Here is a 15,362-nt window from a genome sequence, read left to right as displayed (position 1 = left end):
AGAATAATGGATTGCTTTAGTTGCTTTCTAGGCACTGGTACAGACACTCTTTAAAATGGAAATTATACTAAGGGCTATCCAACTGTTTCTGAAGGGAAAACTATATAAGATCCAGTTACCTTGAGTTTTCATAGTTCTTCTGTCTACTATTTACAAATCCTGATGAAGCCCTGGGTTCTGAAAGCAAAAGAATTATTAGTTACAGATACCCACAAAAAGATGGCAATGAGTTCCCCAAATTCTCTTAGTAACTATTTTGGGAACCTAAGCATTGTTTTCCCCTCTAAGGTAAGTATTTGGAAAATTCTGTTGATTTACATAAATGAAAAAGAAAAGATATCCAGAATACCTAATAATTGAGTAAATTCCCCAGTGGGGGGGAGGGGAGAACCACCTGATCCTGTCTCATAAATTAATGGTCTAAATATTTTAGACTTGTACAATACTCCATTACCTCTTCAAATTTAATAAACCTAAGTTTGGGAAGAACAGAAATAAAAGTACAAGAAACAACAACAACAAAAAAAAAGTAAAATTCCTGAGACAACAGAATAAGATAAAAAGATTATTCAGCACCTCTTCCTATTGAAAGTAGTAAAAAAAAAAAAAACAACATATAAACCATAGAGTATAGCACCCTAAAAAATCTATAAAGAAATAAGGAGAGAGAGATGGGTAGACAAGGAAGTAAAAACTGAGGGAAGAAGACAAGGGAGAGATCTATGGGTTGAAGGAGATTAAGTAAGAGGAAGGAAAGTTAGGAGCAGAACTAAAACAAATGGTCAACAGGGATAGAAAAGATGTGTATGCGTGGGAATATGTGTGTATATGTGTATGTATATATCTACATATGTAAAAATAAATATATCTTTCCTTAACTATAGCTTGCCTGTGGTTTGCGGGGAGGGATGAAAGAGGGAAAATAATAAAGTAAAAAAGGTGCACAGGACAAAAGAACAATTTACAAGAAAGTAAAGAGAAGATGGACACTTATGAACATAATTTCTTCTACTAATATATACATATATATTTTGTATTTCTTTTCTATTTTTCTTTTTTCTTATTCTGTTTCTTTAAATAAAATAAATTTGGAAAAAATTTTTAAAAAGTAATAAAGAAGAAAAAAGCACAAACTCATCAGTACCTCCTCTTACTTGATCAGGAACTGGAGAAAATTCTTCAATGGTAACTGGCAAATCTGTTTCTGCAGAATTAATATTCTGAAGAGATGAAGGACTGCTTCCAAAAAATAACAATGAAGTGAAATGTGAGATACCCAGAGATGTAGTGAGAATAAACTCAGCATAACACATATGTATGGGGAATGCTCTAACCTTGATTTACAGGACTCACAGTTAAGTTCTAACAGTACTAGCTTCCTTTTTCAGATAGTGCTCATGATACCTTTACTTCCCAATCTAGCACATAATAAACAATGGTTGAATGTTTGCTGAATTGAATAGGTATTAAATAATGACAAACTCCCACCTCCCTGAAGTTGATATAATTATAGTATATTCTTGATTACTTTCCACACTAATTGAAAGTGAATAATGTATAAATAATTTATATGTTTGCTTTTTAAATGCATTATGCTTTTTCTACAATAGATTTAACTTTCTGATTATGCATAGGTTTTGCTAATCTATTTTCACTGCTTCTGTGAAATTTATGCATCTGTGAATCAAATAATAAAGGTCAACCCCATACCAGATATCAAAAGGAAATCTAACTGGTAAAAACATTCTTAGTGATATCTGAAATAGATATATAATCCATGCAAAAAAACTACCTAAATTTGCCTTTAATTTAATGTTGGCTAAACCCAACCCCCCCCCCCCCTGCTGGGTTAAGTGATTTGCCCAGGGTCACACAGCTAGGAAGTGTTAAGTGTCTGAGATCAAATTTGAACTCAGGTCCTCCTGAATTCAAGGCTGGTGCTCTATCCACTGCGCCACCTAGCTGCCCCGGCTAAAATTTTTTTAAAGTTAAAAAGCTCAAGTGGTACTTGGAAGTATAGCATCTATATCCACATTGGGCCAAGTGGGAGGAAAAATCTGTTCCCATGGTGAAGAAACATATTTCAAGATCTGGTTGACCTCTCTCCAAGCATCTAGCTGAGAGGAGAGGCAAATGATACCTGGACAGCTGTTGTGGAGGCCCCACCAGCTCTGGTGTCAGAAGCACTGCATCCAAAGTCTGTGATGTTGTCAGGATATCACTGATGATGTGCCCTTGCAGCTGGTTTTCCCCTCTATCAAGCCCTTCATAAGCCTCAGCTGGCTCTTGCTCAGCCTTGACCACTTGCTCTATTTCCATGAGCCGTTCTAGACCTGGCTGTGAGAGAGCAGAACTATACATGGACTCTCCCAGGGGGCGGCTTGTATCAAAGCACTCAGGCAAGATGATGATGTAATCCTCAGAAGAAGCAGAAGAGCCCTGACTTCGGACTTCATCTTTAAGTTCTTCTTCCTCTTCCTCTTCCTCCTCTACCACCTGGATAGTGTCTTTTTTTTCATCATTCATCAGTATCTCCTCAGGAAGAATGGAATTCGCTAAAGGATGAAAGCAACCAACTTTTAGCTGCTAGCCAGAGCAAAGCATGAGGGGAATTCAAATGGGGATGGGAGACCAAGCACAGATTATCTACTGGCAGAATCAGGGTGATGCTCTAATCAGGAGAAAGGACTAGAGAGAGAACCATCACAGCTCAGGAGAACAAGACAAACATCATTCAAAGAAACATGATAGAGCTTAAAACGAGAAGCAGCTACCTGCAAGGGAAAGGGCCATCACTATTACTGCTCTGAGACAGGAATTCAAAGCAAAAATTTGCCTGCTGGCTTGTTGTAATCATCAAAAGGTTGGAAAAAAAATTCTAGATAGGGAGTCCTGGGTGACCCCATTTAAATAAGGCCACATTTATTATAATGAATAATGAAAAGTTATAATGAATTTTAAGAAAGTCACCCTTACTAGATATTACTAGATATTACTTACTAGATATTTAACTAGATAGTTAAATTTTCTTTTTTTTTGCTGAGGCAATTGGGGTTAAGTGACTTGCCCAGAGTCACACAGCTAGGAGGTATTAAGTGTCTGAGGTCAGATTTGAACTCCTGACTTCAGAGCTGGTGCTCTATCCACTGTGCTCCTCAACATTCATTTTTGCAAGGTTTTGAGTTCCAGATTTTTTTCTCCCTCTCTTATCCCCTCCTTCAAGATAGGAAGCAATCTGATATAATTTATACATATATAATCCTTTTAAACATGTGTCCATATTTGTCATGTGATAGAACAATCAGAACAAAAAGGAAAACAGGAGGGAAAAAAAGCAAACCACAAAAAAAAAAAAAAAAAAAAAAAAAAAGGTGAAAATAGTATATCATGATCCTAATTACATCTCCATAATTCTCTCTCTGGATATGGAAGGTATTTTCTATCGCAAGTCTTGGATCCCTATATTGCTAAGAAGTTAAGTCTATCTATCATACTTGATCATCACATAATGTTCCTGTGTACAATGTTCTCCTAGGAACTCAAAATCTTACATAATGTTGAAAACATCTTTATATATATTTGGAAAAAATATAATACTACTGAGGGGAAAAAAAGTAAATTTTAAAAATTCTCCTTGCCTGTAGGTTGCTGCCATAATTCCTGTACTACTCTTTAGGGACAACTGAACAAATACTTTACAAGCCCCAAGACCTCCTCTGAAGAGACCCATGGACTCACACAAGGATTTCTCTTTGCTGAAGCCATCTGACTGGGCTGGCTGCCTCTCTTCAATGAGCTGGGGCTGTGATTCTCCTTCTAAAGAAGAGGAAAACTGAGTTCTGATGGTTTCTTCACTCTTGATACCATAATTAAAGTTGTCAGGCAGCATATGCAGAGAGCCTAATGAATAAGCAGGAGTTTAATCATAATCAAAATCCTTTATCTTCACTATCAGTGGATAAGATACTTTTTTAATCCTGTACTGTCATTAGAGTGGTAGGAGGGAGGGAGCAGAAGCTACTGAGATACTCACTCTGCAGGGACTTGGGTCTTCGAGGTGGGTTATGGTCAGGAGCAGCATCCAAAGTAAGAGAACGGATTACAGTTTCACAAACAAACTGGGTCCCACTTAGGTCTTCTTCACCTTCTTCTGCAGGAATGGTGTTCTCAGCTTTATTCTTTGATGCCATTGTGGAATCTGAAAAACAAAAAACAAAAAAACCAAAATCCTTATAAGCATTTTACACTTAACACATCCCGAAGTTTCAATCCAATTTATATTCATCACTTGGGATACTAGGCCAAACAACAAACAGCAGCTCCCAATGTCTCTCATGATAAAAGGTCATGTGGTACAGAAAAACTACTCAAGCACTGAGAAAATATACGCACATGTTCTCTTACCAGGAAGCACTTTAAATCCTGTCCCTTCACTCTCCTCTTGTATCTGTCCCAAACCTGGTTTCTCTATCAAAGGGCTATCATGTGGTAGAGGAGACATGCAGGGGGTCATATCTGAAAAAGAGACAAGAAAATGATCAACCAAGAAAAAAGTATCATCTTCCAAACATGTTATTAAGAGTGAGAAATAGCCATAAACCACCCCTCTGATAGACTGACAGACCAATGTAGGAAATACCAGAAGCAGAAAAACATCTGCTTAGATGTCAATGATGGAGATGTCAACTATAAATCCAAATACAAAAGAAAAAGTAGATACAGGCTTTAGCAAAAAGAATGTGAACAGAATCATAATACATAATCATAATAATGATTTTCATTCAATGCAGGGAAAGCTCAGAGATATATAAAATAGCCTCTGGTAAGACAATGGGTGAAAAGGAATCCCATCTCTCAGAACTAGGTATCTTTGACATAAGGTTGGACTCTAGAAAAAGGGACCAATATGCAAAATGTACTTTCTTAGTCAAATACCAAGTTTCATAAAGCCTCAGTTGCAGTACCCATATACCTAGCAGCTGCCTATGAAAGAAAAAAAAAAAAAACAAACCAAGGTGAGTTTAGTGGCATTCTTACCAACTGGGGTATTGTGGGGTACTCGTTCTAGCTCTTGTACAATGTTTATGTCTAATAACTCAAATGACAGCAGATCCTGGAAAAGAACATGGGCAATATTAGCAGGGTACCCATGCTGGTACCAAAACTTCTCTCTGCTCAACAGCCTACCCAGAAATGCACCATATCCCCTAAGACTCCTCCCTTCTAATGCATAACACTCATGACTGAAGGAGAAAGGCTGAATTGAAATTGAGCTCTTAACTCTTCTAAAAAGAGGAAGGAAATGCAATGCCGGTGGAGAGGGGCTGACCATGTGACAAGAAGAGCAACTAAAGGAAGTTACATGGGGGTATGGGATAACATCCCAAATCCAAAACAAAGTTTACTTTTGCCATTTTCACAAGGGGGAAGGTACCAGTCATGGGTTATGAAGGATCTCCTAAATAGCTTAATCTATGGGTGAGACTATATGGGTCAGAGTGAATACAGTCTTTATTATTTCAAATCAAGACTAAGCCAGCCCCCTTTCTCTTAATATCTTTCTTCTCTTCTTTTCTTTATTTTGGCTGAGGCAATTGGGGTTAAGTGACTTGCCCAGGGTCACACAGCCAAGAAGTGTTAAGTGTCTGAGGCCATATTTGAACTCAAGTCCTCCTGACTTCAGGGCAGGTACTCTATCCACTGTGCTATCTAGCCACCAATAGAGTTATACAACTTCCCCAGGTCTCTCCTGGGCCCTGCCCTTCAAAGAGCTGACTCTTCCACCTGCGCAGTGAGGAGGTCCACAGATGGGATGTAGAGCTCCCTCTCACTAGGAACATTTTTGATCTTCCGAGGGAGGCAAGTTTCTGCTTCCTCTGTTGATTCAGTCACTTCATCAATCTGAATTTCCTCTTTAGCAAGTGAGAAAGCTTCCTGTGGAGCCAAACAAGATGAACCTCAGACCCCCACTAAAAATTTGTAAACAGAATGAAATTGTTTACCCTTACCCCTCCCCCAAAATTTAGAAAACAAAAATGAAAGCCATTAAAATAGAGTAATTGTTTAGTGAGAGTCCTGCATCAAAAAGACAATTTAATGAAAGTCAACAAAGAATAAAGTTCTCAAAGCTACAGAAAACCACAGGTCAGAACAGGCTGAGATTCCATTCCTCTCAATATATCAGAATTAAATTATTTTCATTAATGCTCCTAACTTCATAGAGAAGCAAAGAAATTTAATGGCTAATAGAGGCAGGACAGCTTTGAACATGTGATTCTCCTGATGTGTGGAAGTTGGTTCTTCATGTCTAGGAAAATATACTTCTGTAGTCACTTAAGAGTCTCTAAGTCACCTTAAAATACCTTCTTTATTCTGAGTAACTTAATGGTTTAACAAACATTTACTAAAGACTTACTATTTGTGCAACACTGTACTAGGCACTGGTAAAACTACAAAACTTAGATAAGATAAGGTCCCCAAGTTTATAAAACATACAGTTTTAGTAAGGGGATTAAACAAAACACATATATCTAGAATACACAGTATATTAGAAAGTGGTGAAACCTGCAGGGCCTCCAAGCATTCTCATGGGTTAACAGAGTAACTATCAATCCTAGTTTGGGAATCCCCTGACAGAGAACTGCATCTTGAGCCGGTCCTTGTGATTCTCAAGTGGCATTTACCTATTTATCTGAAGTCAAGATGCTCTCAAGTCAGCCACACATAGTAATTTATACATTTCATTTCATATCGTTATGCACAATCTACCGATTAGCATGGTTTGTTTGGGGAAAAGGCACAAGATGAAAATGTCTCAGTGCCAGGAATGGCCTAAGCCTATTTCCTTATTTATTTTTAAGAACTAATGGATAATGTAGCATGGAGCATGCCTACATAGTTGTTTGTTGATAAAATTCATATAATATGTGATATCAAGCTTGAAAAATAATGCTTCTGCTTTGAATTCTTAATACTGCAAAGAAATTCTTTATTAAAGGTATTTGATATGCTAGCTGTTCTAACGCTTGCTTTTTCACCTTTTCTGGGTATACTCTTCCTTTTAAAAACCTCTAGAAACAGGTACTACTGATGTGTATTGCAAATGTAAAATAATAATTTTAACAAAAGAAAAAACAATATTTTAAAAGTCAAATATAGATATTTAAAAATTTTAACTTAATACTTAAACTCTAATAAAAGAATGTTGAAGAATATTAGAAACTGGCAAGCTATAAAGCTATGGTCCACAGAGTCACCTAATAAACAGCAACAAATGAGAAAAGGATCCACTGTGAAAAATATATATTTCTGGATTTGATGTTTTCTTTGGTTTTACAAAGTAGCTTCAATTTTTAGTATTTTCTATGTAATATGGTAAAAATTTAGAACAATTATAGCATATCAACAAAATGGGTTAATTCTCTGAAAAAAAAAAGGTGGTTAAACAGAGTGCTATATGAGTAAGAGTTTGCTATTAATGGTATAAGGTAAGGCCTTTCTGGAAGAAGTGGCATTTGAAATGGGCTTAAGAAGAATGGATAGGAATTCAATATGTGAAGGAAGGAGAAAGAGAATTTCAGAAATAAGAGAATGGCATGGAGTCTGGAAAATAAAGGGTATGTCTGGGGATAGTTTGTCTAGAGCATTAAGTAAATAGAACTGAGTAACTGGAGCCAATGGGAGAAAAGAAGTGAAAGCCTTGAGTGTAAAACAAAGAATCTGAAATTTACTTAGTAGGCAACTGGAAACTGCCAAGGTTTTTTAGCAGAAGAACGATGAAGGTTCTTAGGACTGAGAGCCAAAAGATACGTTAGGAAAAAATGCAAACCAGGAGTTCTTAATCTAGAATCAGTGGTTTCTGAAGGGCCATGAAATTGAAAAGAAAAGAAAAATACATCTTTATTTTCAGTAAAATGTAGCTTTTTCTTCAATTATGAATGTAAGCAACAAACATTATTATTCTAAGGAGTCACTAGTTTCACCAGGCTGGCCTAAGGGGTTCACAACACAAAAAAATGTTTTAAAAACCCCTGAACTAGACCAATTCCCTCTTCTGACATAATATAAGCCCAGTGAGAGATGAAATGATTTGTCCATTAAACTATTATAAGAGCCTCCCAAAGTGCTCTCTAGTCCCTCCTTTCCCCAATCCATTCTACACAAAGCAGCCAAAGAGGCCTGCCTAACCATGTCACTGCCCACCTAAAGAAGCTTTAGTAGCTTCCCACTGACCCTAGGGTCCTTTGTGTGGATTTAGAGCCCTTCATAGTTCAGCTCCAGCCCACTTTTTCAGATACCTCCTACCTTATTCCTCTTCCCACACTCCAGACTTCTCTCACATATTCCAAGTCCTGACTCAGTTACTTGGTAAAGATTGGTCTGGTTCCCAGGTCCATTTCTATGATCCTCAGCTTCTTTCAAAGTTTACCTCAGGCCACACCTCTAATCTCAGGCCTTAATGGATTTTTCCAATGACTTAGTCCCTCCTTTTCCTCAACCCATCCAAACTAATTTATATATATTTTGTTTCTATTTGTATATAAGCTGGGGGGCACACCCTGGAATCAGGAAGACTCATCTTCCTGAGTTCAAATTCAGCATCAGACACTGTGGGTATCTTTGCCAAGAAAACCCCAAATGGAGTCATGAAGGGTTGGACCAGACTGAAACAAGATCAACAACAAAATCTATTTATCTATATCTATATCTATATTGTTTCCCTCAGATACCTTTATAATCCCAGCACACCAAGCATTGGATTTGGCACAAATAGAGGGTGCTCAACAACTATTTATTAAACAACTGATTGATCAGATCTATGCATATGGAAAATTATTCAGGCACCTAAATGAAGGATGAGAAAAGATGGACCCAGGAAGACCAGTAATTAGATGTCACTACAAGAATCCAGGTAGGGAGGAAGTAAGAAAGGCTTATAAACCATGTTGGTGGCAGTGAAGAGAGGAAAGGAACAATGCTGGAAAAGGTACAAAAGAGGAGACAACCAGATAAACAGTGGGCCGGATGTGAAAGATGAGAAAGTGGCAAGGGAACAGCAAAGTTTCTAACATGGGACCCTGGGTGAGTGCTAATACCACTCACATGAAAAGGGAGACAAAAAAGAACAGTTTCAGAGGAATCAATAATAAGCTCGTTTTGGGAGAGCCTAGATTTGAGCTGCCAACAGAAGACCCAAGAGAAGATGACAACCAGAAGACAGTTGGAAATACCAATTTGGAAATAATAGGAGACAGTCAAAGCCATGAGAGGAGAGGGAAATGTCAAAAGGAGAAAAGAGGCAAGACTGACCAATGCAGGATACGTTTTGGGGGGAAAGCCCCAAGAAAGAGAACACCCAGCAGGAAAAGGTATGGGGTCAAAATCTTGTTAATACTTGCCTCTTGCTGACAGGAGAGATCATCAACTTTATTTGTGCTGAAAGAGACTTTTTCACTATCTTCAAGATTTTCTCTAGTTGGGAAAGGGTCCACAATGATGCTGCACCAGACCCTGGGCCCAAACTGCTCACCCTTGTGAGAAAGGCGCCAGTGTGAAGTGTAGGTTCCCTCCAAAGCTGGGGCTATGAATTCAACAGACACAATTCCCACATGGCCAGCCTTTACATAGGGCACCAAAACATCCTTCTTTTCAGTAGAAGCCAAAGTTAGGTTTCCCCACATAAATTTCAGCTGGAAAAAAGAAAACAAGAGAATGAAGAAAAATAATCAAGGTAAGCCTTCTGTTACATTTCAAATTCATATTCTATGTTAAGATCTACAAAGAAAATACCTTTGTTTCTGCACTCCATTTGACATTTCCTGTATTTTTCATCCTCCAGTGTTTAATAAATTTGGTTCCTGGTTGAAGATGGGTCCCATCTGGCACATTCTCATCTACAAATGCTGCACTCAGAGTTGGCACAACTGGGGCACAAGGCTGCATAGGGAGCCTGCACATAGATAAGGATAACTATCTATTGATTTTCTTACTAATATAGTGTTTTGTGAATACCCAGAACAGTGAACAAAGAGGCTATCCTTGGCTCTGGGGATTTAATGAGACCCCTTCTCATCTGTGTATTTTAATTCACTCAGAAAAAAAAAGAAAAGAAAAAAAGGGTACATTTGAAATTTGAGACAGAAAGCTAACATGAGGATGAATACAAGTAGCTGTAAGTAAAACCACCACAAAGTCAGGTACTTATGATTTCTCTGCTGCATTCTTCCAGCGCAACAGCGATTATGCTACCACTGGTCCATAGGAATGACAACATCTATTTTGTATCCTTAATGACTGAGCTTTCCTGGGAAGGGTTTTTGTACTTTCAACAATAAAAAATAGACAACACAACATAAAACTATTAAAAAAAACTGAGCATTTTAAAGAGTTTGGGGTCTAGAAGCTTACATCAGAGTGCTTGAGTGAAGGAGGCTCTCTGGCCTACCAAGGGGTGATTTGGGGCTCTGCAGCCCATGGATAGAGTTCCACAGATGAATTTTCCTATGAAGCTTAAGCTGTTTCTTAAGTTCCTTAACTTCTGCCTTTCTCTGTTTCTTTTCAGCTCGCAACCTTTGCTTTTCTGCCTTAAGAAAATTCTTGTCCATCTGCTTCTGGAGCCTATTAATGAGAGATTAACAAAGTCTTAATTAACAATAACCCTTTGGAAATTAAGAAACAACCCTCATCTCTACTAGTGAGAGGCTATACCTACACAGTTAGCAAAGCCAAGCTGACAGGCCACGTGCCCAATATCACATTCATGGCCTTACCTGACTTGCTCCAGAGCAGCTGGCAGACGAGGTGGGGAGAGCTTTGTATGAGTATATGTTTCAGAAGAACCCATAATTGGTCTCCGTAGTTTCAAGAGGATATGGTTAGGATCGTGGGCATATGACCCTGCTTCACACAATTCACATATATTATAAGAGGGACACAGGCTGTAGAAAGAATAAATCACATATTTAACAAAAGACAAGTGCAAAAGGAGGAAGAGCTACAGAAAATCAATGATCAGATTTCTGTAGTAACTGAATCATTACCTTGTCTTTCCACAAGCCATTTAATTTTTCTTACCTCCATTTCCCCAGGGCTAACAACATCTACTCCTGTTTAATTCATAGGTTGTAGAAAGAACAAATGACAAATATGAAAGAAAACCCTCTGAACAACTTGGAAATTGCCCCTAAGACCATGTTATGATGATTGTTATTTTTTTTAACATTGCGAATGGAAACTCTGACCATTCTATTGATACCAAGAATCAGAGCATATTTAGCCAAAATAATCTATGCAATCTGGCAAAGTTAGAAAGAATCCTTGACTGGAGTCATGAGGTCAAATACCTACGTTGACTCAGTCACCAGTCCCTTATACCATACAGACTTGACTGAATCTTCTACTAACTTCATCATCTTTGGACACATGGAAAAAAGCACAACTGATATTTTCTAAGCCAGGATTTTAGCATCCAAAGATCAGAGTTGAGGTATTAAGCTCAACTTTGCCTACTCCTACAATACAAGCAGAAAGTCAAGAAGGGCAATATTTTATTTTGCACATCCCATAAACATACCAACTGTGAGATATGTAAAATTTTTTATCTCCTTTAACATCTAGCAAAGCATCCTAAAAATAGTTAGCATTTAATATCTATTTGCTCTATTTTTACCCTAAGGTAAATAACAGATAGCAATTCTCTGCTCCTGCTGCTCACCTACACTGGTAACGTATGCCAATGATTCTTCTCTGGCAGTTGCTGCAAGTCATAAGCCAGTCACACTGGTTTCCTGGCAATGATAGTGCTTCTTCTGAAACAGGCATGGATAATGCTGAGGAGCAGGATTCCAAAGATGGACCCTGGAGGACCAGCTTCTCCCTTAATTTCTGATCAAGTTTCTCAACCGTTTCTTTAACCACTTGCTCTCTAAACTGAAACCAAAAACAAGAAAAAACAAAGTAATCTTGGTATACAGAATGGGAAAAGAAAGAATGACACCAAATTTAGCCAAAACCCAAAGTTCTCTGACTAACTGAATCAAATACTCAGCAGAGAGGAATTCCTACCATAGCTAATTTGGTTCAAAGACCTTGGATATCCTCTTTTTGGGCTTAGAGATTCTTCCTTTTTATCAACTAAAAGATCTTCAGCCCCCCCCCCCCCCCCCCACCAACCCATTTGTCTCTTCTGTCCCCCAGTTTTTCCATTGTAACTCCTATATGAACTGTTACAGCAAACATACTCACCGTCTCCAAATACCTTGTGAACCAGTCTGGTGGCTTATCTTGAGGTTTGTCAGCTTCACAGGGAGTGAGTGAAAGCTATGGTAAGAAAACACATTGTAAAATCTATTCTGTTTGTTTTTTAAAATCAGGTATGTCAAGAAATAAGGAGACATTCCCCAAACCCAATAAATATTCAAGGAAAGTCATGTGAATACATCAAACCTTGAACAAATCACAGACAGTGAAGGAGAAAGAAGAGAAAAATTCTCAGAAGTCAGATCCATTTCCATCACACCTGTGCTGTGGGCTCCTCTTGTGTTTTCATCTCTGATCCCAGGGCTCTCACCAATGAAGAATAATGTGCAAGTGGCTTCTTCCCTGCTCGGACAGTTGATCGTTTTTCAGTTCCAGGTGGATCCTGTGGATGCTTGTAACCAGGCTGTGGGGTTTCATCTACAGTGGAATGTCTCTCATAGACATTCATCTGCAGTTGGTTCCCTTGTTTAACTGCAATCTAAGAAAACACATTTTGAAAGTGAAAATATGTTAAGTGGCACTGATATTCCAAATGGCACCCAAAAAAGAAAAACACAAAATGATTCACATTGAAAAAAAATCAGGATCTGTAGTTTTAAAAGAAATTCAACACCATATGCAAAATTACTTCTGCTTATTTCTTTACAAACATGTCAATTAGCAAAAATTTGCTATTAAAACTGAATACAAATGTAGGAGATTTGCAAAGTTTTAGAAAATGCAACATAGTTTTTCATTGGTGGTATTAAAAATCACCATGAGACCACCCTAAATCCTAACTTGTATTAAAAATCAGTCATGACAAGGGAAAAGGTTTCAGAAAGTACTACATAAACTGATGCAAAGTGAAGTGAGAAGAACCAGGAGATCATTGTGCACAGCAACAGCAAAGTTGTAATAATGATCAGCTGTGAGACTTGGTTATTACAATCAATACAGTGAATCAAAACAATTCTAAAAGACTCAAAATGATTGAAGTATGATTTTCTCACTTCTTGCCGTTTTTTGGGAAATATGACTAATATCTTTTACACGATTTTATATATATAACTGATATAGTTTATCTTCTTCATGAGTTGGGAGGGGACAGCACAGAGGGAGAGAATTTTAAATTCAAATTTAAAAAGAAAAGATGTTAAAAGTAAATAATAAAGTAAAATATTAAAAGAAAAAAAAAGATCAGTGACAAATGATATCTAGATAGCTAGAAGTTTCATCCTGACAACTAAGGTCCTTTCCCCCCATGGGAAAGTATTCCCCATGGAACACTAAAGGGGCAAATGTGCTTTAAGTGACCACCTGTTTGATAAAAAAAAAAAAAATGTTTCTAAGTTTCTAAGCCAATACACAAAAAATATTGGAAAAAGGACTTTCATTTTAAGATAAAAAATCAGTTTCACATAATGATAATTATACATTATTGATATATATTAACTAAAAATCATAATAGCATTTACAAGTTTAAAAATAATAAATGTGTGTATTACTTATTCTATCAGTAGAAAATGTATCAGCTTATTTCAACTACTTATATTTTACCAATTAAAGAGTCATTTGATGGGATGGCACCTTTGTAATAAATCTATAGTCCTCTAGGAGTCAGCAGTCAACAGTTTGAAAAGCATTGCTCCAGACTAAAAACATTCATTCAACATTTATTTCTTACCCTGAGTTAGAGGTGATAAAATATATATATAAGATAGTTTTTACTCTTATGGAGCTTACAACATAGTAGGAATAATAATAGATGTTTAGAGCTTGTTGTTTAGTCATATCCAAATCTTTGTGAGCCCATGGACCATAGCACCCTGTTATCCTCTATTATTTCTCAAAGTCTGTCCAAATTCATGGGTTTGTTGTTTCCATGATAATATCTATCCACCTAATCTTCTGCTTTCCCCTTTTCCTTCTGCCTTCAATCTGTTCCAAAATCAAGTCTTTTCCATGAATCCCATCTTTTCATTATGTGTCTAAAGTATTAAACTTCAGCTTCAATATTTGACTTTCCAATAAGTAACCTGAATTTCTTTAAGTATTGACTGATATGACCTCCTTGCTGTCCAAGGGACTTTCAAAAATCATTTGAGAACATATCCCATTTAAAGGTTATTAATAGGTTCCAGGAAAAATCCAAAATGAAATAACGGAAGGAAATTAACCCAATAAAATTGTTAAGTTATGTGCAAAAGGCTATAAAATTGTGTACACCCTTTGATCCAGCAATACCACGACCAGCTTTGTGCCTCAAAGAGATTTTTAAAAAGAAGAAAAAGGGAAAAGGCCTATTTGCACAAAAATATTTGTAGCAGCTTTTTTTGTGATGGCAAAGAATTGGAAATTGAAGAGATGTCTACCAGCCTGGGAATGTCTGAACAAGTGTGATACATGACTGTGCTATAAGAAATAATGAGGAAGATGATTTCGAAAAACTTGGAAAATCTTAACATGAACTGATACAAAGTGAAATGAAAGAACCAGGAAAACAACACACTCATTAAGAGCAATATTGTATGATGATCAGTTAGGCATTACAACTATTCTCAGCAATACAATGATCTGAGATAATTTTAAAGGACTCAAGATGAAAATGTTATCTACCTTCAGAGAAAGAAATGATGGAGTCTAAATGCATATCAAAGCATATTATTTTTCACTTTATTTTTGAGGGGTTTTGGGTCTTTTTGGCCTGTAGTTTCTTTCACAACATGAATAATATAGAAGTATATTTCGCATGATTGCATATGTGTAGACTATATAAAATTGCTTCCTTAAAGTAAGGGGGAGAGGAGAATTTGGAACTCAAATTAAAAAAAAAAACAAACGCTAATTTTTATTTATAATTGTTAACAAAAATAAAATATTATTTAAAAAACTATAATAGAGATCAATGTTTCCCTTTTTAGGAGTTCTAACCCCCAGGGTGAGCGTCCCTTAGAGTAAATGTAACAGGTTCACTTCATGAAATGATTCAGAATAATCAATAAACATACCTTCAATAGACTGAATTACTTACTAATACATTACTAATTTTTAAAATATTTATGATATAATTATACTACTTTGATTAAATACAAATAAATTTAAATGCATTACTGAATTTAGTA

The 15,362-nt window shown here is 36.8% G+C and overlaps 1 protein-coding gene across 33 annotated transcripts in view; it reads right to left on the bottom strand.

Moving 5' to 3' along the window:
- Window positions 1-15,362, bottom strand: part of NBR1 (NBR1 autophagy cargo receptor) — a 31,849-nt gene that overhangs the window by 4,917 nt on the left and 11,570 nt on the right. For 6 of the 33 annotated variants that reach the window (XM_074261688.1, XM_074261678.1, XM_074261689.1 and 3 more), the window contains 15 exons: window positions 12,518-12,736; window positions 12,244-12,318; window positions 11,714-11,928; window positions 10,770-10,937; window positions 10,408-10,617; window positions 9,790-9,949; window positions 9,399-9,689; window positions 5,785-5,934; window positions 5,038-5,113; window positions 4,405-4,515; window positions 4,034-4,198; window positions 3,739-3,900; window positions 2,141-2,555; window positions 1,145-1,236; window positions 120-177 (listed from right to left, as the gene is read on the bottom strand). In XM_074261688.1, the coding sequence (XP_074117789.1) occupies window positions 120-177; window positions 1,145-1,236; window positions 2,141-2,555; window positions 3,739-3,900; window positions 4,034-4,198; window positions 4,405-4,515; window positions 5,038-5,113; window positions 5,785-5,934; window positions 9,399-9,689; window positions 9,790-9,949; window positions 10,408-10,617; window positions 10,770-10,937; window positions 11,714-11,928; window positions 12,244-12,318; window positions 12,518-12,736 (2,567 nt within the window). Of the gene's footprint in view, window positions 1-119; window positions 178-1,144; window positions 1,240-2,140; window positions 2,556-3,738; window positions 3,901-4,033; window positions 4,199-4,392; window positions 4,516-5,037; window positions 5,114-5,784; window positions 5,935-9,394; window positions 9,690-9,789; window positions 9,950-10,407; window positions 10,618-10,769; window positions 10,938-11,713; window positions 11,929-12,243; window positions 12,319-12,517; window positions 12,737-15,362 lie in introns of all 33 variants that reach the window. The other 27 variants (XM_074261684.1, XM_074261677.1, XM_074261685.1 and 24 more) reach the window with 16 other exon arrangements.

The sequence above is a fragment of the Sminthopsis crassicaudata genome, chromosome 4 (genome assembly GCF_048593235.1).
Source record: "Sminthopsis crassicaudata isolate SCR6 chromosome 4, ASM4859323v1, whole genome shotgun sequence".
Taxonomy (NCBI): domain Eukaryota; kingdom Metazoa; phylum Chordata; class Mammalia; order Dasyuromorphia; family Dasyuridae; genus Sminthopsis; species Sminthopsis crassicaudata.
The sequence above is the reverse complement of the archived record's forward strand: the minus strand, read 5'-3'. Positions and strand labels throughout refer to the sequence as shown.